This window comes from Clupea harengus, chromosome 8 (genome assembly GCF_900700415.2).
Source record: "Clupea harengus chromosome 8, Ch_v2.0.2, whole genome shotgun sequence".
In the NCBI taxonomy this organism is placed as follows: Eukaryota; Metazoa; Chordata; class Actinopteri; order Clupeiformes; family Clupeidae; genus Clupea; species Clupea harengus.
The window spans coordinates 27,900,313-27,927,760 of record NC_045159.1 but is presented as its reverse complement, the minus strand read 5'-3'; the positions used below and the strand labels follow the sequence as shown (position 1 = coordinate 27,927,760).

General features: G+C 42.8%; 3 protein-coding genes across 4 annotated transcripts in view; 2 read left to right on the top strand and 1 right to left on the bottom strand.

The window, feature by feature from the left end:
• The window catches only part of slc47a1 (solute carrier family 47 member 1), a 9,842-nt gene extending 7,327 nt beyond the window's left edge, over positions 1–2,515 (top strand). Inside the window, exons 12-17 of the mRNA XM_012825132.3 lie at positions 102–177; positions 287–356; positions 670–802; positions 1,004–1,098; positions 1,423–1,557; positions 1,866–2,515. Coding sequence (XP_012680586.2) covers positions 102–177; positions 287–356; positions 670–802; positions 1,004–1,098; positions 1,423–1,557; positions 1,866–2,174 — 818 coding nt within the window. The 3' untranslated portion in view covers positions 2,175–2,515. The remainder of the gene's footprint in view (positions 1–101; positions 178–286; positions 357–669; positions 803–1,003; positions 1,099–1,422; positions 1,558–1,865) is intronic.
• A 3,112-nt stretch (positions 2,516–5,627) lies between these two features.
• Positions 5,628–19,722, bottom strand: slc47a2.1 (solute carrier family 47 member 2, tandem duplicate 1). 2 transcript variants are annotated; one of them, XR_004164182.2, is made up of 18 exons: positions 19,237–19,722; positions 18,519–18,620; positions 18,169–18,237; positions 17,106–17,254; positions 15,823–15,865; positions 15,688–15,732; positions 14,753–14,850; positions 14,373–14,470; positions 13,576–13,689; positions 12,366–12,433; positions 11,106–11,214; positions 10,886–10,961; positions 9,889–9,958; positions 9,622–9,754; positions 8,584–8,678; positions 8,180–8,246; positions 6,646–6,943; positions 5,628–6,200 (listed from the first exon to the last, which is right to left on the bottom strand). XR_004164182.2 is itself a non-coding variant. In XM_031572609.2 (17 exons), the coding sequence occupies exons 1-17, from the start codon at positions 19,417–19,419 to the stop codon at positions 6,699–6,701; spliced, it is 1,764 nt and encodes a 587-aa protein (XP_031428469.1). In that variant the 5' UTR covers positions 19,420–19,721; the 3' UTR covers positions 5,628–6,698. The 2 variants fall into 2 exon arrangements, 1 of the variants encoding a protein (XP_031428469.1); XM_031572609.2 differs by having other exon boundaries at positions 5,628–6,943; positions 19,237–19,721.
• A 5,717-nt stretch (positions 19,723–25,439) lies between these two features.
• Positions 25,440–27,117, top strand: LOC116221571 (kinesin-like protein KIF11). Its single transcript, XM_031572758.2, has 3 exons — positions 25,440–26,601; positions 26,694–26,791; positions 26,990–27,117. The coding sequence occupies exons 1-3, from the start codon at positions 26,389–26,391 to the stop codon at positions 27,102–27,104; spliced, it is 426 nt and encodes a 141-aa protein (XP_031428618.2). The 5' UTR covers positions 25,440–26,388; the 3' UTR covers positions 27,105–27,117.
• The last annotated feature ends 331 nt before the right edge of the window (positions 27,118–27,448 follow it).

The following is a 27,448-nucleotide window of genomic DNA, read 5'->3' as shown; positions in this document are numbered from 1 at the left end:
CAAGCAATCCATCCATTCATCCACCATCAGTGTTAAATCACTGTCCACATGAAACTAAGTAACAGTGAAATGATGGTAACAACACATTTCACATTCGACAGGGGTGCAGGCTGTGCTTCAGGCCATTGTGATTGCTCCAACCAAATCTTTCGTTGCCTACATCTTCACCTCTGATGAGTGAGTTGTCATGTGTATTTTCATACGGGGATGGTGCCATATGTAAAAAGTACTGAGAGAGCTGTTACATTTTGGCAATGGAAGCTGACTTTCTCTTATTTTTTACCAGGAGCATTGTGGAGATCGTCTCCATGAATCTGACTGTTTTCATATTCCTGCAGTTCGTCGACGGTCTTCTGGTTAGTTGTTTTCCCTCTACTACAAAGCATATATTGTAGAAAAGTCTTGTTAAATCATTCACCAACTGTTTGTTTTCGTTTGTTTTTGTTTTCATGTAAAAAAAAAATTATAAAAAAAAACAAACAGGCATGACAGCAATGGAGGTTTTCTGTCTATAGCGTCATATAATGAAAAAAAAAAAAATGTAATCCAAATGTTGGTTTCAGGTCTGCTGTACAATTGCCTCGCCTCACCATGACCACTGCTCCACTGTCAAATGGTCGCCTGATTTAATCTCCATTTTCTCTTCCTCCCTTGTGCTGTGCACTGCAGTGCGTGAGCACTGGGATCCTGGTGGGCTCGGGGAAGCAGAAGATTGCTGCCGTGTCCAATCTCATTTGTTACTACTGCATTGGTCTGCCAGTGAGCATAGCACTCATGTTCAAAGCTGACCTCCGAGTATTAGGTATTCCAGCTGAAAGATTGTCACATAGACTGTGGTTACACATTGCACTCCTCGTCTTCATCTTCATCTTCGAGTCACAAAGTTCATCTTCATGTCCCACAATATCAATCCATAATACTGTAGATATTTTATATAAAGTGGGTGAATTTCTCTTTTTTTTCTCTTTTGCTATCCCCCCCATTCCTTGGTTTCTATCCCCAGGTCTGTGGCTCGGCATGTTTATTTGTATCATTCTGCAAACCTGCTTCTTTCTCACGGTCATCTTCAAACTCGACTGGAGGAAGGTGGCTGAGGAGGCGAGTATTCCATCGTCTCTATGGAGACTGATAGCAGGAACTGTTTCAAGGGATTAGTTTCTTCTTTGGCACACCGTTGTTACATGTTCAGAAACAGTTCTATCCTCTGATGCACAAACCTGTAAACACATTAGTCATCTATGGTGTTATAGACCCATTTGTATCAAGCCAGTCAGATAAAACCACCCATGTCCTTTGCCAATAACATTCAAATGTATAGACATTATTCTGATTTTTTTGTGTTTTGTGTTTGACTATGCCTTAAAACCACAGGAATATCATTTTAACATCAAAGACATTTAAACCTCCGTTCACCTCCCCCAGGCTCAGAAGCGTGCTGGGATGATTGGGAAGGTGACGTGTGTGGGGCCGATGCCCCCCATCGACCAGGCTGTGGTGGACGCGCTGGTGCCCGAGGCCTCGGAGTCCCCGCAGAAGAGCCCTGACACTGGGGCGACGGTGAGAGCTATGGTAGCCCTGATGGTCTATCCCAGTCAACCCACACACCCACACACAACACTCCTTAGAGTAGTTCTGTTATTTGGGATGTCTCTTGAGGCTAATTTATACTTCAATCATGAATGTAATTCTTTTAGTTTATCGTCAAAGTATTATATGTTTTGATTATTTTGTGCACACTCGACGGAGGCAAATTAGGCTTGTTAGGCAATCCCTGTTGCTAAGCTACAATGAAAGCTCATCGGGGCTACACGCTATACCCTAACGATGTCTCCCTTGTTGTCTTCGATCCCTCCCTCTGTCCCCAGGCTGCCACTGCGAGCTCCTGCTCTAAGGAGAACGGCTACACGGCGGTGAGCACTGAGGACCAGGGCCGGTTAGAGAGCGGGAAGGGTGGAGGGGAGGTGCAGACGCCACCACAACTCTCCATCAAACAGCTTGTGCTGCGCAGAGGACTGGCTCTGCTGGCAGCCATTTTGGCTCTGGCCGTCGGGGTGGTGATCCACCTGGAATACCCGCCGGAGCGGTTTCACATCCAGCCGGCTAACTGGACACTGGAGTGGGGCAACAGCACAGCTATCCCAACCGTCCACCCCGACCCCACTTCACCCTTCTGAGATACATGGATGAGCCTCATCTGAGTAACCTCTGATCCTGACCATAAAGGATCTTTTTTAGGGGGCATGTATTTCAGTTGGTTTTTTTTTGGACCTGGTACTGGATAGAAAACCAGCAGATTTTTTGATACAGAGGGTTCCATTGTAAAGCAGAGGTGAAGGTTCCACATATACCTCTACACTCCAATCCCTGTGGGCACACAACTCTTCAATGCAGGGAAGGTACAGTGCCCTCCACAATTATTGGCACCCTTAGTGAATATGAGCAAAACAGGCTATGAAAAAATATGTCTTTGCTGTTTATCTTCTTGGTCTTTCACTCAAAATATTCACAAAAGTCTTACCTTTTCATTGAAGTAAAATTATTGAAAGAAAAAAAAACTGTTGACATTAAATAAATATTTTTCTCCAAAACATGTGTGCCACAATTATTGGCACCCCTAGAAAATGTTCTAATTAAAATCTAACTGAAATATATTTCCAATCATGTTTTACATTTTTAAGTTCACCTGTTTGATTAGGAACTCTTAAGTGGTCAACCATGACTTCCTATTTCACTGGGGTATAAATATGAGTGTCACACAGGCCAAAATCCCTTAGTCACTCATCACTATGGGAAAGACCCAAGGACACAGTGACAATGTGCAACGAAAAGTTGTTGAGCTGCACAAATCAGGAAATCAGATATCAGAAAACCTCTAAACAGTTGAAAATACCCATTTCCACTATCATGGCAATAAGTAAGAAGTTTAAAGCGACAGGAGATGTAAGGAATCAGCCTGGAAGAGGACCAGTCTGTAAATTGACCCCACGCACCGTGAGGTGGATGGTTCGACTGGCAAAAGAATCTCCAAGGATCACAGCTGGAGAATTGCAGAGGTTAGTTGAGTCTTGGGGTCAGAAAGTCTCCAAAACTACCATCAGACGCCACCTACATCACCACAAGTTGTTTTTGAGGGTTGCCAGAAAAAAAAGCCTCTGCTGTCAATCAACAACAAACTAAAGCGCCTACAGTTTGCCAAATGTAAGTCAGACTTTCAATGGACCGAGTTATATGGTCAGATGAGACCAAATAAAGCTTTTTGGCAACAAAAATTAAACGTGGGTTTGGCGTAGACAGAAAGATAGCCATACAGAAGAGACCCCCATACCCAATGTGAAGTATGGTGGCGGATCTTTGATCTTTGATCTTTTACTTCAATGAAAAGGTAAGATTTTTGTGAATATTTTAAGTGAAAGACCAAGAGGATGAACAGCAAAGACATATTTTTTCATAGCCTGTTTTGCTCATATTCACTAAGGGTGCCAATAATTGTGGAGGGCACTGTACATGTGCTTCCACTACAATCCTCAAGAGGGCGCGCTGTTGACTGCTTCTTCAATTGAGTCCACAAATGTGGCGAAAGGTTGTTGATATTTGAGCTCAACAGCCAATGAAATGACACCCCTCCATTCCATGTTCCTGAAGCAGTGTGTTGATTGACTTGTTTATGGCTCGTCTGAGCCTCTATGTTTGTCTCCCATTCACAGCGCCAGGACTGTGTACGGACATCAACAAGCGCATACACACTAAACAGACAGCTAGAGCAGTGGTTCTCAACCTTTTTTTCAGTAATGTACCCCCTGTGAAATATTTTTTCAGCCAAGTACCCCCTAACCAGCGCAGAGCATTTTTGATTGAAAAAAAGATGTAATACACAGCGCTATGCCATCATTGTCTGATTTATTAAACTATCAACACTGAACATTGAACATTGTTGCATTGAACTGAGTTTTAGTGAGATTTAGTGTGAGTTTTAGTGTGCTTGTGCTTCACTGAGAAGCTTTGTCAGTCTTGGTGGCAGGGAGGCAACTGCTGTGATCAAGCTCTTCTCCAGGCACAGTCTGTATCTCTGCTTTGTTTTGATCAGTCATTGCAGAGAAGGAGGCCTCACATAAATATGTGGAGGCAAAGGTTAGCAGCTGCTCCAAAGCTTTCTGTCCCAGGTCAGGGTGCTCCTGCTTCACACACACCCAAAACTGTGTGAGTGTGGATGTGGCAAACTTCATCTGGAGGCCACGGTCAGATGACACTTCCAGGAGTGTTTCCTGATTAGTGACAGGTAGCTTGCTTCCGTTTGTTTCGGACAAGTGAAATGGGTATCTCACCCAATCCAGCTGTTTAGATTTCTCCTCCATGTCAGGAAAGTAGGAATGGAAATTTTCAATCAAGTTAGTCAAATGTCCCACGATGAGCAACTTGACTGAAGAGCCGTATAATAACTATTTTTAAAGGATTTTTGAATGGATGCTTATTTTAAATATATCTTTAAAAAATCTCACGTACCCCCTGGACTGCCTTCACGTACCCTCAGGGGAACGCGTACCCCCGGATGAAAACCACTGAGCTAGAGGATCATGAGGAGCATTTAGCTGAATTTGACAAAAAGTGCACTGGATTAGAATTGCGTACTGCACCTTTAAATATTCCTACACTCTCTCATCTCCACGCAGCTGTTCCTCTTAAAGTTCCTCACCTTAGACTTCTATGGTTTCAGGAGCACAGAGCGCCTCTCCTGACTCTCTAGATGTACGCCAGCTGAACTCCCTGACTCAGGGAAAAGCAGGAAGGATTGAAGGATTGTGTGACTAGTGTGAAAAGACACTGTTTCCTTGTTTTACTGCTCATTATTCAACCCTGATTTGGTGTGCGTGTATTTTGTTTTCATTTTTTAACAACTGCCGTTTGTAAGTTCAGACATATCAATCACCCTGTTGTGAAAAGAAAAGACTGACTTTGCTATACGAAAGTACTTTTATTTTGAGAGGGTACACTGATCACCATCATATTTTGCACATTTATTGATAATGTTAATATACTGTAAAAAATCGAATGTTTACTATTTTCACTGCCTCAACTCAACCTGACTTACTCATACATGCCTTCTATAATCCCTGTTTAGTGTATCTATTGCATGACATCAAAACTATAGTTCAATGCGAAGGACAAGTCATTTTCTTGTCAAATGTTAATATAGCTTTCTAAGTGAATGGAGGGGTGAGCCTCAGTATGCTAGACATCTCGCCTTGTGTTGTATGCACGCTCATAGGTTTGACAGTATTTCTGGATCAGACTTTTGTGCAAAGGAAACACTTGAACTGTCTCTGAGGGTAGTGGATACTGAATCAAGTGACAGTAATTGTATATTCTGAATAATCTAAAAGAACTCGGAGGAAATTCTGATTTTTTTTATAGAATAAATGATTGAGGGGAATATGAATATGAGTCCTCATATGATATTCTATTGAGAGTGGATTATTTGTTGTGAACCTGGAATGCTCTTCTCTCAGCACATAACCACTGAACCCACCCAGCTCAACTCTCCAGACCAGATCATATAATCTGGATGTCCAGAGTCTACGGCTAGTTGGGATACCTTGCATGTTACCATAGAATTACACACAAATACATAATACAACCAATTCACTTTAATGAATGATTGTCGTTAAGGCTTTGAAGGGGTATAAAGAGCATGCTTGCCACATGGTTGTTTGAGGTCAAAAATAGAAAAAAATACAAACAGCAGTGAATCAAGTGGGGTCAGTAACATTCAGTGGCGGTATCTGTTCGTAGACAGCAACACTAAAACCACGTCCCTTTGAAAAGGCATCTCCTTAAAAGGGACAACACAGTTTTCATGACTTTGGTCACAGGGTCAACTTAAGGTTCAATTTGGAAGTTGACCAAAAGCTTTTACATAAGTTGTCTTTTCCTCTTGTTCCTGAGTGCACATAGGTTTTGCACGTTTCTTTTTTTTTTGGCTTGATATTCATATTGCACAGAGTAGGCACAGTGTCAAGTACAGTGACTTCATAGGCACATATATATAGATATAGAGTCTTTGATCTCTCTCATTCTCTCTCAAAAGGAAATTAAGATGGACCTTTGGTTGAGTCAATGGTTTCCACAGCATAAACGATCCTCACAGTATACAAGTATGTTGAGGGATTTGTGTGTGTGTGTGTGTGTGTGTGTGTGTGTGTGTGAGGGTATATGATCTATGTAGGAGAGACTCAGGCTTGCAGCGTGCATGTAGCGCCATGTCCACACAGAGATTAGCTAACACAGATCATTCCAGTAGCGTTTTCAACCATTGCGCGTTAACAGGCAACACCAGTGTACTGGATATGAACATACCACACACATCTACAAAATGTAACTGGCTAAAAACAAAGTTTCTTCTACGAGGTCCTAAAATAACAGCTAGCATGTTAATGTTAACTATTACAGAAGAATGTTTCATAAACCAACTCTTTCCTCTTCGCTAAATGGTTTCCCTGTCTGATCTGCAAGGCTGTTACCATGGAACTACATTCAGTTTAGAAGCCCAGTTTTCCTCGAAGGACAGTCCAGGTGTGGGTGTGTGTGTGTGGTGTTTGTATCCGTGTGTTGCATTGTTGCCTCTCTCCTGTCTCTGTCAGTGCATGCACGTGTGTGTGTGTGTGTGTGTGTGTGTGTGTAGAGTAAACATGTCCCCATCAGATTCAGTTTCCCCTGAGGAGGCCCGTGAGAATCTCATTGATCAGGATCCCTGCAGCGAGGACGAGGAGCATGACGAAGATGGCCCCGCCACGTCTGAGGACCAGCTGTGTGTTGGAGAGCACGTCACCCACAATGACCACCTGCACTTCAGCCTCCTTTCCGCTTTCTGCCTTGCTAATGCCCTCCACATCTGTAGGGGTCTCCACCTGGGTCTGGGTTTGGTCTGGCAAGTCCTCCTCATTCTCATCTGTGTGGAGTGCACACAAGGATATTTACACTTACGTATACATTCTTTTATGTTTACATTATACATTTACTATTATTCATAAGACACTTTTATGGATCATTATGTGTGCTCCATGGCCATCACCCCTGTGACCTTTATGCTTAGTTGTGCCCCATCAGTAGAGCTACATGAAAACTACGCTCAACTACGTACAATCTATTCAAATGTTCTCAACGGCTTCTCCTTAATCTGCAGTTGCTTGGGTTGTGATCTCCCTCGCTTGTAAGTTGTATGGGATAAAAGCATCTGCCGAATGAATAAATGTGAGAGTAAATGTCCAAGAGCTTGCTGGAATTTCCAATAATGTTGCTTGGTTTGCTGCATCGTCCCCATGTAGCCTATCCAAGGGTGTAGCCTATCCAAGGGTGTAGCCTATCCAAGGGTGTAGCCTATCCAAGGGTGTAGCCTATCCAAGGGTGTAGCCTATCCAAGGGTGTAGCCTACCCAAAGGTGTAGCCTATCCAAGGGTGTAGCCTACCCAAGGGTGTAGCCTAACCTGGACACTTGGACCATACAACATACCAACCAGACCATTTCTGTTCTCAAAGAAACATAAAACATCCTGGGTTCTAGGCAATAGAATTGAGAATTGGAGAAACACTGAGGCCACTAACTAACCTCTTTGAAATACACAACTACAGAATCATGCATCGAGTTACATTCTTTGACATATGGTCCGTCAGTGGTATAATTCATGAAACTGATGTGCCCTTTAATAAACTTTTACACTTCAGAAAGAAACACATGAATAAACTCAGCAGAAATCATCTCAGCTTGCTTCAGGATGCTGCTTTGTCTTTTTGTGGGGCAACTTTATTCACTGAACAAAAATGTCATTTTGGTCACATGTTTCATGAAGTAGAATAAAAGATCCTGTAATTTCTCCAGTCTTACAAAAAGTTTATTTCTATCAACTTTCTTGCACAAATTAATACCTAGTCATAGTCATGTGGTATCCATGGTTACTGCCTAATGCACTGACTGATTTACTTACATGAACTGTAGGTCAGTAAAATCTTTGAGATGGTTCCATATTGTATTTATATTTTTGTTCAGTATCTACAGTATTATTTCATTTTCAACTGTTTGAAAACTTAAAAGGATTATAAAGAAGACCGCCAGACTGTTCAGAATGCTGTGGCAGACACTGGCCGTGTGACAAGGTGACATTTCTTTGAGGTCAGGTTGGAGACTTACTGGTATCAGAGACTGCCTTATTTTCCAGCACAACATCTTGGATCTCAACTCCTGCTCTCTCCTGGGCCTGTATATCAGAGGAAGCCCAAACATTAGCATACATTAGCCTACAAGTCAAATCTTTTTAATGACCTTTTCTTATTGAATTCATATCAAAGCGTGACACATTAGGACATTTAATTAGTCAGTGGATGGTAAAGCTTATGGAAATACAGGAAGAAATCATCAGACTCTTTAGTTGAGACTGCAGATAATTGATAAAATGTAGTACATAGCACAAATATCCCACACACACACACACATCTGCTGACTGGCTGTAGAAGCAAACCAGACAACTTGTTAGATGTGGTTATCAGATCATTCAGCATGTTGTGTAAGCCATGTAAGAAGGGAGTAGATTTGACCTCAATGGTGATTTTCTTCCAGTCTAGCTTCACCAACAGGATGATGAAGACCAGCGATGACAACAAACCACACACAAAGAGGCCTGTCCACAAGCCTGAGATGGGGTGGAAAGGGAGAGAGAAGGAGAAGGGGAGGGGAGGGGGAGAGCTGTAGGTCATGATATGAAGACAGAACTCAAAATAGGAAACGACTACTTGAATCATGATCTCCAGCACTATTTGAACCTCTATGCTCATATCTCTGCTCCACTCAAGAAAAGAAATACATCAATGCAGCTGCTCAGGACTGACAGGTGATATAATTATTACTTTTTTATTTATTTATTTTATGAAAGGTTTTTTTATGAGGTAAATGTAACCGGCAATCTGGTTTAATTATTTTTTCAAAACTGTTCCATCTCCTGTCCCACTTCCTGGTTAAGGGCAAATGAGCTTGCTTCAGATCATGACGACACCTTGACTATTAACACGGCGCAGTACCTTGCATAAAAAAAAAACACTTCAAACCCCTACTGCTAAAGAGCTCCCTGAAGCAACAAATAAAAATACACAGTAAAGAACAGGACAGTCCACCGGGGCCAAGACACCTGTTCCTTTCCGGTCCCTTCCGGAGGGTAACGCAGGGTAATGAGCACCCAATGTACAGTGACTCAGCAGTTTAGAGGCAACATCAGTTAAGCCGCAGAAAAACAATGTTTAGCTTGCTGAGGGATGTCAGTTTGTGAGTTTCATTCTCAACACCATTGTGTGGTACTTATGTTTTGGGGAGTGTCATTTTCCTGTATTTCAAAACTGGACAGGACTGCTTCTGCCACTGCTGCATCGCCGAGTGTAATTCCAACATGCAAATCGTGTGTGCTATGTAGTGCTGTCACTACGGTACAGTATGTGCTCTGACTGCCATACCGTCAAGCCTGACAAGCTGATCCACCCCAGACAGGTGCCAGACAGGTGCCAGACCTGTGCCAGACCTGTGCCACCGTCAGTTGCTCTCTGCGTCAGTTATTAAACGTCCACCATATCTGTGGGGGCACTCACCTATGATTCCCATTTTAGCAGCGAACATCAGGGAGACTCCAATGGGGAATCCCACGAAGTAGTAGCTCAGGATTATACCCAGAGCTCCAAACAACTGCTTCCCCGCGCCCCTCAAAATACCCCCACATACACCCTATGGAGAGATACGGTAGAGATTTTACACATTATTTTTTGCTGTTCAAATTCTATCAAGTAGCTTATCTATTTCAAAATGCAAAAAATGCAGTACATGTTTGCCTTGATGCATCCATGCTTACTTGCACTTACCGCCATGGCATCGAAGAGGTGGAAAAAGCCATACATGACCATTATGTCTGACACCCGATTGACGATCTCTCTGTGGTGGAGTGGGCAAGAGCACGGGGCAGAGAAATAACAGGGACATGAGGAATTAGAAGTAATAACTCAGTTTCATTGATGCCTATGGCCCCAACAGAAGTACTTTATAGTAATGTGCAAGCAATAAACTCAAGGCAAATCTGATTCCCAAGCTCTTAGAAAATGGTTCTGTGGTTTTTGTCCAATGGGTCAAATGTGGCCACAAAATCACACCCAATATTACTGAGCATTTTGTTCCTTTCCTGAAAAGTTCTATGAGAGATAAACTGACATTTACAATTTCCATTGTGCTTCTGTGAATGCAGAACAACGCTTTGGTTTAACATTGGAGAATCACTTTCACTTGAGCTCATCTTCGCCGACAAAGCCTCTGTGCTTTCTGCATTATGCAAACGTGGTGTGGCCAAACATAAGTGTGGATGGCAGGCCGGATAGTCTATTCTATTCAGTTCCCTCTTTCTCAGAACATTCCAGAACCTGTACCTTTGAGTTACTGGCTCCTAGCACCCTGCCTTTGTAGTGAAACATTGATCAGTGAAAACACTTGTCAAAAAGACATCCTGAAAAATCACACAGACATAATGACTGTGCTTTACCTTTGTGACCTCTTTGTGACCTCTTTGTGACCTCATTGTGACCTCATTGTGACCTCATTGTGACGTGTTCTAAACGTCCTGCGTGGTTCGACAGCTACAGAGTCCCCAACCTTCCCAGTCTTTGCCAGGCTTGTTAATGCATGACAAGCGTGTGTTAGTTTGGTAATCACACTGGGTGAAAGTGACTTGTGCACAAGGGGTGATGGTTCACTGTGTAGGTGAGGGTTCAGAATCTCTGCCTCGCTTTATGTGGACGAGCTGGGCATGTAAAACCTACATTAATGAACAAACGCGAGTAGCTCATGCGTGGCACTTATTACCATACGTACTGGTCTGTGGTGAACACGTAGCCAATCACGTCTTTGGAGGCCCCAATCAGAACAGCGATCACACAAGAGACAGACACTGCCTCAAAAACACAACCAAGAAAACAATACAATCATCTTAATAACTTCACACTGTAGAAATCATAAAACACAGGCAGGTAATGTCTAGACTTGAGGTTTATCATGTTTTGTTTTTTGGACAGTTTCTAGCTACAGTACTTACGTGCAGACACAACAGCCACCTTCCCCGACATGATAGCCTGCTCAGTGTTCCCGGCCCCGAGGGCAGTGCCGACCCGAACACTGGCGGCCACAGAGAAGCCCAGGGGACTCTGGAGAAGACCAAAGGGAACATGGAACAATTAGGCGTAGGGTCGCTCATAAGATGTACAGTACCAGCCAAAAGTTTGGACACACCTTTAATTTTTTTGAGAAGTTTTTTCTTTACTTTTATCATTTTCTACATTGTAGATTAATACTGAAGACATTTAAACTACGAAAGAACACATATGGAATGACGTACTAAACAAAAAAAAGTGTTATCTATCATTATCATTATTGATGACCAACTGACTTTCACGGACCACATTGCCTCTGTCTCTAGGTCCTGCCGCTTTGCGCTATTCAACATCCGCAAAATCAGGCCGTACCTAACCCAGTATGCCACCCAGCTGCTGGTGCAAACCTTGGTGAATTCACACCTTGATTACTGCAACGCCCTCCTAACGGGCCTGCCGGCTTGCGTGGTGAAACCACTACAAATGATCCAGAACGCGGCGGCGCGTCTGGTGTTCAACCAACCGAAGAGGGCACACGTCACCCCGCTACTCATTGAGCTCCACTGGCTGCCGGTAGCTGCTCGCATTAAGTTCAAGTCACTTATGCTTGCCTACAGAGTGCTCGATGGTTCTGCTCCCACCTACCTAAATGCTCTTGTAAGGGCAAATGTTACACCCAGGATGCTGCGCTCTTCTAGTGAGCGTCGTTTGGCACTGCCGTCTGTGCAAGTACGGCAGTCCAGACTATTCTCATTTGTAGTTCCACGTTGGTGGAATGAACTACCCAGCACTACCAGAGCAGGGGCGTCCCTCTCTACCTTTAAGAAGCTTTTGAAGACCCAACTCTTCAGAGAGCACTTCCCGTCCTAACTGGCACTTCGACTAGTGCGTAACTTGCAATTACAGCAGTTACACTTCTGCACTCCTTCCTTCTTTTTATTTCATTTTGTTATATTTCTAATGTAAAGTAGTATTTATTTATTGTTACACCAGGTTCTATTGCTCGTAGCTTGAATATTCTCTCCCTTGTACGTCGCTTTGGACAAAAGCGTCTGCTAAATGACTAAATGTAAATGTAAATGTAAATGTAGAAAATAATAAAAGTAAAAGAAAAAAACTTCTCAAAAAATGAGAAGGCGTGTCCAAACGTTTGACTGGTACTGTATATATGCTAGGGGGCAAACGTTTGTGGTGTAACAGTTTACCATGTATGCAATGGTTGCCACCTCATACACAATGGACTGGGCTCCGAGCTCCACCTCACTGATCAGACCTGTGGGGAACACACGAGAGATCTTTAGAGGACATTTAAAATGGCTGGACAAAGGGAATGTTTATATACGCATATACAACAAGAGCACAAAATGGGCGACATGTGAACAAGTAAAACAGCAAAACATGGGAGATGATGTTTACAGAGATATGAACATCTTCCCCAAACTGGAAAACTTGAAAAAAAAAGCTCTCTGCTTTTTCAGTGCTTACGGCCTCTGTTAAACATTAGTGTTCAAGCTCATTCTGATGACATGGCCCCACTGTAGCCAATGCAACAAGGCACTTGTCACTTCAACATTATATTCACATTAGCCATCTCACCCAGAACACTGTGTCACTTCGACAGCATAGTCACATTAGGCATCTCACCCAGAACACTGTGTGACTTCAACAGCATATTCACATTAGGCATCTCACTCAGAACACTGTGCAATGAAGACATTTCGCAAGATGATGAAAAACAAATTGGAGATTTTGTTTCTGTCAGTTTCGTCATCATGTCTTTAAAATACAGCACAGAATTGTCTTATAATCCCAAAGTCCTAAACTGAACTGAATTACAGGCGGTGGACGATGCCCTGTTATGGCCAGCCTGTACGAAGCGTAACGTAAATGGGTAGATGCACACAGGTCGGCTGTTGTTGAACACTAGGGGGTATGTTTCTTGAACAAATGGGTCAGAATAAAGAATTAGGGGTAAACGCAGGAAGACATGAAGCGGTGAAACTCTAAAGCTGGGTGGACAGGTATTCACAAAGACAGGTATTCACAAAGACTCCTATGCCTAGGAGTGTCTTGGCTGTGTGTGCCCCCCCTGTGGGATTGGACCTCATTTCATTGACGGGCAACAAGCAATGATTAAAGTCCGTCGTGCATGAACTAAAGCTATCGTGTGCCGTGTGAGAGTATTGCACTGACCCACCCACCCACCCACGCATCTTGCTCATGGTATTAAATTAGCAAAATAATGTTGCCAAGTTATTAGATTAATGTTAGTTCATGTGTGGCACACTTGGCTCGTTGCCCATCGCCCGTTGCCCATCGCCCGTTGCCCGTTGCCCGTTGCCCGTCCATGGAATTAAGACTCATTATGTCTGAATGGCCGCCAGAGCTGTGGGCCGTAACATGCCCCTTGCCCACCTGCGAGGAATCCACCGATCTCATAGGTCCACCACTCCACACACAGCATCAGCATACTGGGCAGGGCCAAGTTGATGTAGCCTCCCCACTCCTGCAAGCAGTCCTTGGACCAGCCTGGTTGGTCCACACAAGTTGCCAGGTAGATGGACAACAGATGGAAAAAAACAGGAGATGATGCAGAAGAGAGTTTTATTAATGTCCTCAAAGAAATATAACTTAAACATTGTTTATGAGTATATCAGAGTGGGGTGCCTATCTGTATTTTGATATATTCGAGTGGTTAATAATATACTCTAGAATAGTTTCAGTCCCACTATATGCTATGTACCAAATGATTAATTACAGGATAAGTACAATATACTTCCTATAAGTATTTGTCTTCCTTCGTCTGATGTATTTTGGTTAAGTATAAGGGAAGGATTAGGATTAGTAACATAGAATAATGCATACTTACATGAGAAGTATAAAGTATCATTAATTACTACCTAAGGACACTTCATATGAAGTAGGACTTTTATGTATGAATAGGGTGTCACATCCAGGTTAAACAAAGGACATATTCATGCATATATTGTCTGACTACAAACTGTCTGTACCTGACTCTCATGTAAGTTTTCTCTCAGAGATGAACTCTCCTCCACTCTGGCTTTGTTAAAGGATTACTATTTAAACTGTAGTTCTGGTCAAACATTACAGGGACAACAATTACACTGTAAAGGAGTCTTAAGTCCAGTGAACAACCAAAAAGAACAACATGATTACACATTACTCTCTCAGATGGCCGTGGGCTTACTCACCATCCCAGGTGGCTTTATGAAGGCCCTTCCAGACAATGTAGATGTACAGGAACACAGCCAAGGCATACTGGGAAATGGAGTTTGCTGCTGCTGATCCACTGTGATGAGACACATTTTCAATACCTTACTACATTAAATATCATCAGGTCTCCTTACACATCTCACTAACTGAAGCCGAAGCAAAAAAAACTGCTACAGTAAGTTGCTATATCACATTGTGTTTTGTTCCCCAAACAATAAAGAAACAAACCCTTCATCAATAACATTAATACATAAAGAGCATTTATTACTTTTTGCATACACACTTGTCATGTCATACATGAAATACATATCTGAAGCACCACAAGGAACAGACACATTAGTAGAGTAGTCATACTCACGCTACACCCAGGTCCAGCACATACAGGAAGACGTAATTTATCACAGCGTTCAAAATGTTCCCTGCTATCCCGACTCCTACTAGAGGCCATATGATTCCCTGATGGACACCATATCAAATACATTTAAGTAATGTGTCTAATTCCCTGATGGACAGCACATCAAATACATTTAAGGAATGTGTCTAATTCCCTGATGGACAGCACATCAAATACATTCAAGTAATGTGTATATAACTCCAACATCTCTGCTAATAAACATTACATAATAAGTTAGCATTTCACAAGACAAAGTTGTCGTTATGCTGTATGTAGAACATAAAGTGCAAGTGTGTGAAACTCTAACCCTAAACGTAACGGTAAACCTAGTTTTATGAACTTACAAAAATCTCTATTTTACTATTCTTTGTAACTGAATACATTACACTGCTTGTAATAATATATTTACTCTGTAACAACAGATATGTTATGTAGTGTGGGTAATAATGAAATCCCACAACTAGCCCTCCTACACATTTCATTGTATGACTGAAAAGCGTGGCTGTTGGGTTGTGTCGTGTTATGCTATGCTATCTTGTGCTTTATATCGGGTTTGTAGTGTTGTACTGTGACATGATGCCTTGCGCTGTGCAGTGTTGTGCTGCGTTGTGCTATGTCGTGCTGTGCTGCGTTGTGCTATGTCGTGCTGTGCTGCGTTGTGCTATGTCGTGCTGTGCTGCGTTGTGCTATGTCGTGCTGCGCTGCGTTGTGCTATGTCGTGCTGCGCTGCGTTGTGCTATGTCGTGCTGTGCTGCGTTGTGCTATGTCGTGCTGTGCTGCGTTGTGCTATGTCGTGCTGTGCTGCGTTGTGCTATGTCGTGCTCTGCTGCGTTGTGCTATGTCGTGTTGTGTCGTGACATGATTTGATGGAATAAATAATGCTGTTCCCCCTCACTCACCTGATTCTGGAGGTATCGGCCCAGCAGCTGATACATGAACGCTGCCTGTGTGAACCATGAAGGACAGTTAGTGAGAGGCGGACTACACAGTAAACACAAAGCCATTAAATACAGTCTCATAACATTCCAACTCACAGGCAGGGCAGGCATGAAGATCTTCACATACATCTGGGATAGGCTATGACACAGAGAAGGAGCTTTGTCAGCATGGCAAACCTCTATCAGTCATATACAGTACAACAGTAAAACATGACTGGAAATATACTTCAGTTAGATTTTAATTATAAGATTTGTCTAGGGGTGCCATTAATTGTGGCACACATGTTTTGGGGAAAAATATTTATTCAATGTCAACAGTTTTTTTTTTCTTTCAATAATTTTACTCCAATGAAAAGGTAAGATTTTTGTGAATATTTTGAGTGAAAGACCAAGAGGATAAACAGCAAAGACATATTTTTTTATAGCCTGTTTTGCTCGTATTCACTAGGGGTGCCAATAATTGTGGAGGGCACTGTATATATTTACATTTACATTTAGTCATTTAGCAGACGCTTTTATCCAAAGCGACTTACAATGTATACACATTTTACATTTACACTGATGGCACACTGCACATCAGGAGCAATTAGGGGTTCAGTGCCTTGCTCAAGGACGCTTCGACAGGGAATCGAACTAACAACCTTCTGATTACTAACCGACTTCTTTACCTTCTGTACCACTGTCGCCCAATATATCTGTCCACATGACCGGACAATTGACCAGTCCCACTCATGTTCATTTAGCAGAGAAGGGAGTTACTATAACTACACGTCCTCTTTCCTTATGGCCCATAAAATACATTTTCTACATTGGTTCTTTTTACTCGGTTAGTCTCTGCTTTCCCTTCAAGGTGTAATGAGAACAGTTGATTAGGCAGTCCCATATTATGCACCACAGACTATATACTGTCAGCTTTCTGCGTCGTCAAATAATCGAATCACCACAGTTTAACCTGATGTGTCTTGCTAGCACATGACTTATTAAAAACTAGGTGGTTAAATGAATCACAAGACACAGATATGTTACCATGCTCTGTCTATAACTTCTCTGGGAAATATATAAAAGGCCACGAAACAAAGACTCATTGTTAGTTCTGGGGCTATAATTAAACTGCACCATCTGGGCTGATGGTACCTTGTTCAGGATAGTTCGAACTAACCATGGGACACCCTGGGAAGAACACTGCATTGCAACTGAACTGGTCACTGTATGACTGGGCAGTATCACCCTAGTGACGTTATATGCCATGTTTGTCTCCCCATGAGAAAAAACAGGAGAGAAGGGAGTGAAGGGGCAGAGGTGCGCTTGTGAAGCTATGGAACTGACTGACTGTCTGTCTGTCTGTCTGTCTGTGTCTCTCTCTCTCTCTCTCTCCTCACCTGGCCACCTGTGGGCTCTGCCTGACCAGCAGCAGTATGGGCTCTGTGTTGATAAGGAGGGCCCAGCATGGGCAGCACGCCAGCAGCTGGATCAGCACGCTCCTCTGCACGATCACCCCCACTCTCTTCAGGTTATTACTGCCAAACGTCTGGAAGAGAGGAGACACACACACACACACACACACACACACACACACACACACACACACACACACACACACACACACACACACACACACACACAGAGAGAGAGAGAGAGAGAGACGCACGCACGCACACACACAGACAGAGAGAGAGTTCTGAGTTTGGGGTATTTCTACAGAGTAGAATTTATCATTCATTTATACTACACTGTTGATGATATATTTTGTAATATAAACTACCGGTACGTTAATATTTAAAAAATAATAATGGTAATGATATGGAGATGGCCATGGGGAGTTTGAGAGTTTGAGGTGTTTTCCGATAGCCTGTGTGTTTATCCTGAACCAGCCCAATGTTTACGGATCAGCCCACAGAGCTGCACGGCGGGACGCTGGTGGGTGGCTGTGAAGACTAAGCAGGGAGTAAGACTGGCTTGTTTTGCTCCAGCTGTAATAGGAAGTCTGCAATTGATATCTAATTCCACAGCTAAAGGGCAAGAATCCTCACTCACAGTCCCGCCACAGGGGAGAACACGCAGAGAGGCACAATACAGACAGTGTGGTGCAAGACGGGAGCCCCACTGAAGATGCGCTTTGGGATACGGAGCTGGGGATGACAAAAGTGTTCACACAAAACACCACCCCGCTGTGAGAGAAGCACACACCAGTAGTGACAGAGGCAATCGGATACAGAGACGCTGACGGGAAGATGAAAACAAAAAAGAAAGAAAGCAAGCTTGCAAGGTGTTCCATCCCTGATCACATTCAGTGTCGATACTAAACAAGAGATCCAATAGCACCAGTTTTCATGTTACTCACAGTCCCCATGTAACCCTAACTGTAGATTCACTCCCAGGTCGGACACAACTACATTAGATATGTACATCAGAACTTCAGGGTGCCCCTCTCTGTGACCGTACCTGTGATATAAGTGTGTCACATGCGGATGCCAGTCCGGAGCCAATGGAAATACCTGTGACGTTGATCACCTGGTAAATGATACACAGAGTTTTTGTCTTGGGAATTTTATGGAGACACCAGCAAAACATTATTTTTCAAATACTGTGTGTCATTTTTTGCACCAAAGATTTTCAGAAAAGAATGATTGCTCCCTGTGCCCTTGTGGGGAAGACATACTAATGTATAAAGAATAGATAAACAGTGAACTAGAACAGTGCTTCAGTAAAACTCATTCATAATGTGAATTTCATACACTACACAATGTGTTCTTATTGAGAATTATTAGTGTGTGTGTGTGTGTTTTACTCACAGCAATGGCCAGGGCAACTCCAGCCAGTTCTGTCTTTCCCAGGTGCCCACAAAATACTGTGCTGACGAAACTTATCAAAAAGATCATCAACTGTGAAATGACCTACACAAGCACAAGGGATTAACAGACCTATAAAGTGCACATGGTAAGGTAGTAAATGCAGCAATAAAAGGAGGCTGCTACTGTGGTAAGGCTGCGGGCATACATCTATTTTCAGGTTAAAATTTCTATTTAGAGTCATGTTTCTATCCCCATCCAATGTGAAGCCAAATTACCCAGCTAAATTAAACACTTGTTTCTCTAACCGCAAGTCCAGACTTAGTACTTACCTATAGACTACGTTATATATACCGCCTATGAGACTAATATATTATCTACATACTTCCAATTTCATGTGAGAATCTTTACAATAGGCTAAGCAGAATGACAATTACATCGTACTACTGACAAAACTGGGGGCAATCATTGTGTGAGCAACAGAGGGTCGGAAAACTCGAAGTTGTAGCCTAAATCAAACAAAGGTCATACCAAACCTCAAATGACATAATCCACCAATATCAAACCCCTCCGGTAATAACTTGACAATACAATACATAAAATGAGGCTATGACCTAACTATTCGATCATTTCTCTGGGGAAACAATCTCATGCTGTTCATTGAGAAGTGACTTTGCGTGAATATACAACGTCTGTGGTGTGACGGTCCTGCTGATCTTACCACTGGTCCAGCTAACTTCAAGAGTTGACCAAGCTCGTCCTTAAAACCTGGGGGTATCCAACTTCGTAATCGTCTCCGACAACTTCCACAAACAATCTGTGAGCTTGTGGATCCGGCGTCTGATTGTTTGTCCTCGCTTTTGGAGTCTCCATTCGCGTAAGGACTTGTTTTTGAGACCTCCATTCTCGGAGAAAAACGTAAGTGGTTAAATTCTGTCGCACTGCGCTGATCTCTGCCCACACTTCAACAGAATAAGTGCTGTCACGCTAGTGTATACACGTGGACCTGGTTGTGGCAGCGTACATAGGAAAACCGGCAACAGCTGTGACTTAGTCCTGCCCCCTCTGTCCACGAGGTTGCCTGCTAATATAATCGGAATTTTCGTTAAAACGGGTTGTTCTCAGCTCAGCCGCGGTACGGAAATGGGATAGGCTAGATGCCAAATAACGGTCCTCAGTGTAACGGTTCCATGCAAAAACAGCCCGTCAACATTTTACCCACCCTGATGTCACTTGATTGTTGTATATGGTAAGTTGACGCAATAAGACGCAGCTGGGAGTAACATATTTATCATCCAACTGCTTGTCTGTCTCTTCTTGCAATCAAGGTCAGCCTTTACAATAGCACCATCTAATTTAATCAGAAAAGCTGTGTTAGTTGGCCTTCGTCATTCTAAATATTACTACTTTAATAAAAAGAAGAAGACACGTCAAATTTACTCGGGAACAGAGCGTGGACAAAATATGTGCTCTCTTGGTCTTTCACTCTTCATGAAAGGTGAAAATTCACCCTAGTTACTGTTGTGGCTTTATGCTCTATGTATAATTACTGTAATAGTTATATACTATTCGTGGGTTATCTAAATCACTGTTAAATACAAATGCACGGAGACGAGGATGCTGGATGCAGCACAAGTTAAATATTTTACTGGCGGGCAAATCTCTCAACTGGCAGGCCTGAACAAACTATCACAGAACTCCGTAGTAGTGACAGTCAAACACAGTCGAGCACCGAGTGCTCGATCCAATATACCACAGTATCTAAGATCACCATTCAATTGGCAGCTTTCACATTGACTACTGGTTGTTTTTCATATCAGCATTCTTTACACACACATAGGTAAGGTGCATACAGTAGGCAGCTGCTAGCTTGTGATGTACTCATGTGTAAATATTATGCACTCATGAATATGAACTCCTGAATATGAACTCTTTCTTACGAAGTTGCCCAAGCACCCTGAGGGTTTCTACCTTTTCCCATTATAATTTTAAGAGTTAAATCGAGGAGACTATAACATCAGCTAGATAACCAGCTATCATGTCATGCAAATTTAGGGTGACCAGACGTCCTCTTTTACCCGGACATGTCCTCTTTTCGAGACCTAAAAAATGCGTCCGGCAGGGATTCCAAAAACGTCCGGGATTTTGCCTCGTCGGATATTTGTGTTTCTGTCTTTCACAAACTAGTTATTACCTCATTAATGGAAAGGGTATCTCCCTTACGTTCCACCTTCTTGCGCGAGCTCTGACTGTAGAGAGAACTGTCATTGGTCGACCGCCTTCCCAGTGTTGCTAGATAGGAAAATTATCCTCCAAATGCGATCATTTTGTGCCTTTGATACTGTGATGAATGTAGCGTCAATTACGTGATGGCTTGCATTTGGTTGGTGACGTGATTGAGGATGTGAGACTCCTGGACAGAAATTTTAAGAATGGCATGGTGCGTAACCAGTGGCGTATCTATCCCTAGATCAGGGGTCGGCAAGTAACTTGGGCCGCGGGCCAGTATTTTTCCTCGCCACTAGGTGGCGGGCCAAAGTCTGGGTTACTGCATATTAAGACAAGATAGATAGGTGCACTCGCAACAACTAGGCCTACATGGAGAATGGATAGGTCTACTACAAATAACTAATGATAATAAACCATGTGAATGAGCCCATTGGTTGTCTGTTTGAATAATTTAATTATTTTAACGAACTCTGTCTTATCCCCCTGTCAATATAGCCTTGCCTATTGTGAATAATAGCAATGACGAATTTTTTTCAACATTGAGCCTCCTAATTAGACCTAGGCTACCACTTAGAGTTTATCTTAGACTACTTTTATTTCGAAATAGTTGGTTGACGCACCTCCTTAAGATGTTTATTGTTTGGGAAAATAGCGTGCAGAGAGAAATTAGCATACAATGTCTTTGTCAAAAGGTCTGAAGAGGAAAGTTGACAACGACAACAGAGCCTATTAAACTTTGCCTTTATCTTACCCGGCTTCATTAATGGAAAGCCCATGTGTCTCATCTGCAACAAAGTTGTTGTGGTTTGCAAAGGGTACAATGTCAATGATCTAGCTATGTCTCTTCAATTTAAGGAGTGATGAGGCTGGTGCACTCAATAGCTCGCTGTCGACTAACATTACCTCAGACAAGGTAGCTAGCTAGCAGGTTAGCTGGCAAAATAGTCTAACAAAACGAGATGACGATACAAATTTTAAAAGACGTTTTTTCTGACTTCCACAAACAGAAAACACAGCCGATTACCCACGTTGTCATTATTGGTGCACAAAAACAGCTCTCACTGACTGACACTGGTGCTTGCTTTGTAGTAACAAAGTGACTTGTCATTTCTATGAGTGAGGTAACGTTAAAATTAGCTTTATTGAACGTCCTACAAAAGTCCCCCAATAAAAGTGTCATGGGTTTACGATCCATTTAAATTTCATTGATCTAACGATGTCAATTCAGAGATGCTAGTTATAAACCAACCGACACTTCTCTGTGACAGCCATTCGAAGACGTTACGAGAGGGTTGCCTTGCCAGAACAAACAGGAGGATGCTAGATAATATTACTATTTCTAATACGTTTTTGAAATTTGACATCAACATGGTCTGTCATCCAAACGTGGTGGCTCGTCATCGTTGGTGCACATAAATACTGTCTCATCCAGTGAGAATAGATGCGGGCGTTTAGGATTACTAGCCATAACTGTAAAACACACTGTTTCTCCTCAGGCGATCTGTCAGTAGTGAGATGTAGCGATAAAAAACTTCAGAAAAGTCAATGACAGGAAACTCAGTTTCCGGTTTCAAAATAAAAGTAAAATGTTAATCTAACCATTAGCGGTGTATTATTTCATGAATTAATGTTGTAATATAAAAACTGTCTCTTTAAAAAAAAACTGCTACGATCGGAATAATTTGACGGGCTCCAAAAATGTACTGGCGGGCCACAATTTGCCCGCGGGCCGCCTGTTGCCGACCCATGCCCTAGATAGAGCTGGAGCTGTAGCCCCCCCCCCCCCCCCCAAAAGTTTCCTTAGCCCCTTCAAAAAGAATATATATTTTTTTATTTGTATTTTGATATCGTCAAATTAAAACACCTAACAACCTATTTAGTGAACTTATTTTGTTTAATTTTTAGAGTTAGAAATAAAATAGACTCGAGTAGCACAGGAATCCCGCCTGTTTGAGACTGTGGTGGCAAGTGCACGGCTCTGTTTGGTCGTGAGTGAGCCTCGCGAGCGTGCAGACAGACGGGGTTAACGTCTAGTCAACAGACTTGGAGCGACTGTTCGACCCAAGCTGGTGAAAGCTGCCATAATCAGCTGCTGGATATAAAGGTATAGCACATGAAGTTTTAAATAGTAAAAGAAACGAAATGGTTAAATCACGAGTTAATTATAGATGTCGTGGCTCTCTTTTATCATGCCGGTTCATTGATCCTGTGGGTATGCTACCCTACTATAACTAGCTGGGGAACTCTAGCCTACAACGTTTACCTACTCACTTGAGCTGCAAATCCCTACCATGCTACAGTATAATTAGCACCTATCTCAGCAGATGTCTTCAATATGTTTATTGTTGTGCCATATTTTAAATCTAAATTGGTTAATTTCTCTTCCTAAAACCCACTAGAGGACACTATTTAAAAGGATATTTTCAAAAATGTCTTATGGGGGAGCACGCCTCCAGACCCCCCTAGTTTTACTGGGTCACAGGAAAAATCCCAAAAGTGGGAACCTAGATTTGCCCCTGTGCGTAACCTCGCTGTTACATTACAATACGCCCTTTCCAATCTGGCCATACTGAGCACCTTGCCGCCTCCACTAGTTGCATCGTTTACAATAGTACATCTGCATGTAAAAAAGATGTCAAAACTTCGTCCCGGGGAGGGAGCGGGGTCATCTGCATGTGAAAAATATGTCCAAAAACTCCATGGAGGGGGAGGGGGCGGGGTCCGCGATGAAGTGTCCTCTTTTTCACAAACTCAAATCTGGTCACCCTATATAAAGCCCGCCCTGACAATTTGATTGGTCTATCTATCTCCTCACAGATTTTTGTGAGGAGATAGTTTCTCCCCAACGGAGCGACTGTCGCTACACGATGGTTAGTGATGGGCAAATGAAGCTTTGGTGAAGCATTGAACCATTAGGCACATTGTTTCAAAAATCGGTTCATTACTTGAAGCTTCAGGAATAGTGACCTCTCCTGGTGATGTGCCAAGGCTGCAACTAAATTAGCCCAGCTAGACAGTGGCACGAAGCTTTAAAACAATGACAATCTAGTGTGCACGCACCCCCCCCCACACACACACACACACACACTCACACACACACATGCACCCGTATACAAAGATTGTGATATATTTTTTTTTTACAAATAAAGATTAATTCTTTTTTGTATATTGTGTTATTGAAGAGAGAGTGCTTGGGGAAAGGATGTGCTGGACAAATATGGCACAAGTTGGGTGTGCTTGTGTAACCATGTTGGATAGGGAACAGTCAAAGATTTTTTTAAAAACATTATTTGTTCTACACTTTTTGGACTGAGGCTGTTGATATAGTCTACATTTCCTATAGCCTAAATATTTAACAGCCAGCGCACCTTATCATGAGCGATCAGAATAAAGTGTTCCCACATGTCAGAACGACCTCTCTTCCTAGATGCTTTCATAATGATGATAAATCAATACGAACGTAATGACTGTCACAGAATGAGATAGGCTACTACGAACCAAACGCAATGTTGTGCGCGGAAGTTTTTATGCTTTGAAGGCGCTACAATTCAGACTCAAAACGAGGCAACTGACTGTTTCGTGCGTGGCGCTGTGAACCACTCAGCTGGTTCATTCAGAGAAAGAAGCAGTTGCTGTTTCGCACGTAATATGTCACGTGATTTTTCCGTACCAAAGCAACCTTCGAAGCAGTGGTTTTATGGTTGGTGTAGTTTAAGGTATGAAGCACGTTCCGGCGCTTCAGTGTCAGGCTGCCATCACTAACGATGGTAGTGTCGCTACACAATGGTAGTCCTTTGGGGGATCGTAGTCCCTCACATTGCGCATGCTCAGACACAAACGGTTTACGGCATAAGGATCAACATCAACATATCTGGCTTGTCTTATAGCATAATGTAGGTTTATTTAACGTAATATTTAATAATGTTGTAAACGGTTTAAACGTCAACATATGGGGCTTGTCTTAACGCATAATGTGGGTATATTTAATGTTATATTTAATTATGTTGTAAACGGCTAACAGCATAAGGCTCTACGTCAAAAAAAAAAACCGAATCTGTCGTTGTGACGCATGCGCGCGCGGCTTCGCTGTCGACAGCAGTCGACAGTGTCGCAAAATGACGCATGCGCAATGTGAGGGACTACGATCCCCCAAAGGACTACCGTTGTGTAGCGACAGGTAGTCCTTTGGGGGATCGTAGTCCCTCACATTGCGCATGCGTCATTTTGCGACACTGTCAACTGCTGTCGACAGCGAACCCGCGCGCGCATGCGTCACAACGACAGATCCGTTTTCAATCATGGAGAAAAGCAACGAAAGCCAGTTTTTTGAAAACATGACCATTTATTGAAAAACAAAGAAGATGTCACAGTGGACAAAACAGATGAGGTGGAGGATCAAAAAGTCTCTCCCCAGTTTCGTTTCATATATTGACGTAGAGCCTTATGCTGTTAGCCGTTTACAACATAATTAAATATACCCACATTATGCGTTAAGACAAGCCAGATATGTTGATGTTGATGTTGAGCCTTATGCCGTAAACCGTTTGTGTCTGAGCATGCGCAATGTGAGGGACTACTATCCCCCAAAGGACTACCATCGTGTAGCGACAGCGACACCAGACCGAACTTCCCAACCTAAAATTTTGTGGGCGGGGCTAAGTTCGTCTGGCATCCAGGCTAGTTCAGTGCTTCACCAAAGCTTAATTTGCCCATCACTAGTTCTCGGCCAATCACGTTTCAGTATACATGTGTTACAAACCAGGTGCTCTGATATGCAACAAATGAAGCACAAGACAGAATGGGCTCGTGTCTAGGGGGTTTTAATAAACAAAAAGGCGATATAGAACAGAGAATTTAGTTAACGAAGTAGAACGACGAGGGAGGCCCGAATAGCGTGGCAGCACGCAGTTGAAGGAGAGACCTTCTGGTCGGCGATCCCGGCCTTAAAACATATCGGGCTCCGCCCACGGCTGACAGGCAACACCTGCACACAATTAAAGTATAGGCAAAGTAACAGACACAGAAATAAGGTCAAACAGCGACCCCTAAGGCAGGAGAACGTAACAACATGATACGTTTAATTGATTGGCGCTTTGGTTGAAGAGCATTATTTTAAACAGCTGTCTGCTGTTTGTGCTTAGTTAAACGGTTTTCTTTTGCGGAAGCGAACAAATACGGCGCTTGGATACAGTTAATCAGAACTTCTTTAAAGATCCCCAATGAACTGCACCTCAGTCCAGTAGATGGCGGTAATACACGTAGCTTGTAAACCGCCATAAAACTCTACAGAAGAAGAAGAAGAAGTTAATCAGAACACTATTTTAAACAGCTGTCTGCTGTTTGTGCTTAGTTGAACGTTATCTTTTTGCGGAAGCGAACAAATACGGCGCTTGGATACAGTTGATCAGCATTCCTCCGTAAATTAACGGGACCGGGAAGCATCTGTCAGTCATCTATTTACACCACTAATTTGGGCGTACTTAGGTACCTTACAATTCCGGTGCAAGTACCGGTCTCACGAATTCACTTTTTTGTTCATTTGACACGTGAAACTGGATAATACTAGGCGCTCTTTAACAATGAGTTCGCTAGTGGGTTGTAGCAAACGGGCCGAAAAGGGCAAAAACAACCAAGTGGTTGTACGATGCAGGTAAGTTTCTCAGACTATTTATTTGGTCAAAATTATATGGGTAGCAATGCATCTACATTACCATGTTTTTACAGGCCTTTCAACGCATCGGAGCGCAAGACTGGCTCACATGGAGTTATCGATTGCGACCATAACAGAAAAGAAGTAGCTGTTCGAACTGGAGGTTTTGCAGACAAAAGTGCCAGGAAGACCTACACATTTGACATGGTAACAGTTTTAGAATACGAATGCTGAAAGACAATTTGCACATGCATATATATTTTTCTCATTTTAACCTGTTGTTCCATGTTGGTGTTTAGGTGTTTGGACCGTCGGCAAAGCAGATTGATGTTTACAGAAGTGTCGTGTGTCCTATTTTAGACGAAGTGATATTGGGCTACAATTGTACCGTTTTCGCGTAAGTCGCATTATGTTTTTTATGTCATATCTCGGTACAGACTTCCACATAGAACACTTAAGTTTCCCATGTGATTCAACCTACTTGAGTCCCCGTTTTCATTAGTCAAACCTAATAACTTGTTAATCAGACAACCCCCTCAGCAGTGAGTTGCACTCTATCTCTACATGACTGAACAGTTTGTCCATTCATTCTCAGCTATGGTCAAAAAACTGGTACAGGAAAAACCTTCACGATGGAGGGGGAGAGATCTCCTGATGAAGAGTTCACATGGGAGGAGGTAGAGAAACCTCAAACTCCGTCTGAAGACTGAAGCCAGTTCAAAGTTGTTAATACTGGAGCAAGAAGCCGATTTACAACTGACATCTTGTGATGTGTCCTTCTCTGTCAGGATCCTCTTCCTGGGATTATTCCACGTACTCTGCATCAGATCTTCGAGAAGCTGACTGCTAGTGGGATTGAGTTTTCCGTCAAGGTGTCCTTGCTCGAGATCTACAATGAAGAACTGTTTGACCTGCTCAGTTGCTCTGACATGTCGGCGCGCCTTCAGCTCTTTGACGATCCTCGAAACAAGGTCTGCTAGCGCGTTTGCCCTGTTGCTTTCCTTAAAGCATCGGTTCCCAAACTGGGGTTTGCGAGGGGTACGCAAAGTCGTTC

What these genes read in the sequence shown, in the direction of transcription:
- slc47a2.1 (XM_031572609.2), bottom strand. Translation starts at nt 19,419, where the DNA reads ATGGAGGTCTCAAAAACAAGTCCTTACGCGAATGGAGACTCCAAAAGC. An exon ending in GCCGATACCTCCAGAATCAG is followed by an intron (nt 14,851 to 15,687) that starts GTGAGTGAGGGG and finishes GGTGTCCATCAG; the next exon opens with GGAATCATATGGCCTCTAGT. An exon ending in GGTGGCTGTTGTGTCTGCAC is followed by an intron (nt 10,962 to 11,105) that starts GTAAGTACTGTA and finishes TTTTTGAGGCAG; the next exon opens with TGTCTGTCTCTTGTGTGATC.
- LOC116221571 (XM_031572758.2), top strand. Translation starts at nt 26,389, where the DNA reads ATGCAGGTAAGTTTCTCAGACTATTTATTTGGTCAAAATTATATGGGT. An exon ending in AGACCTACACATTTGACATG is followed by an intron (nt 26,602 to 26,693) that starts GTAACAGTTTTA and finishes GTTGGTGTTTAG; the next exon opens with GTGTTTGGACCGTCGGCAAA. An exon ending in TACAATTGTACCGTTTTCGC is followed by an intron (nt 26,792 to 26,989) that starts GTAAGTCGCATT and finishes ATTCATTCTCAG; the next exon opens with CTATGGTCAAAAAACTGGTA.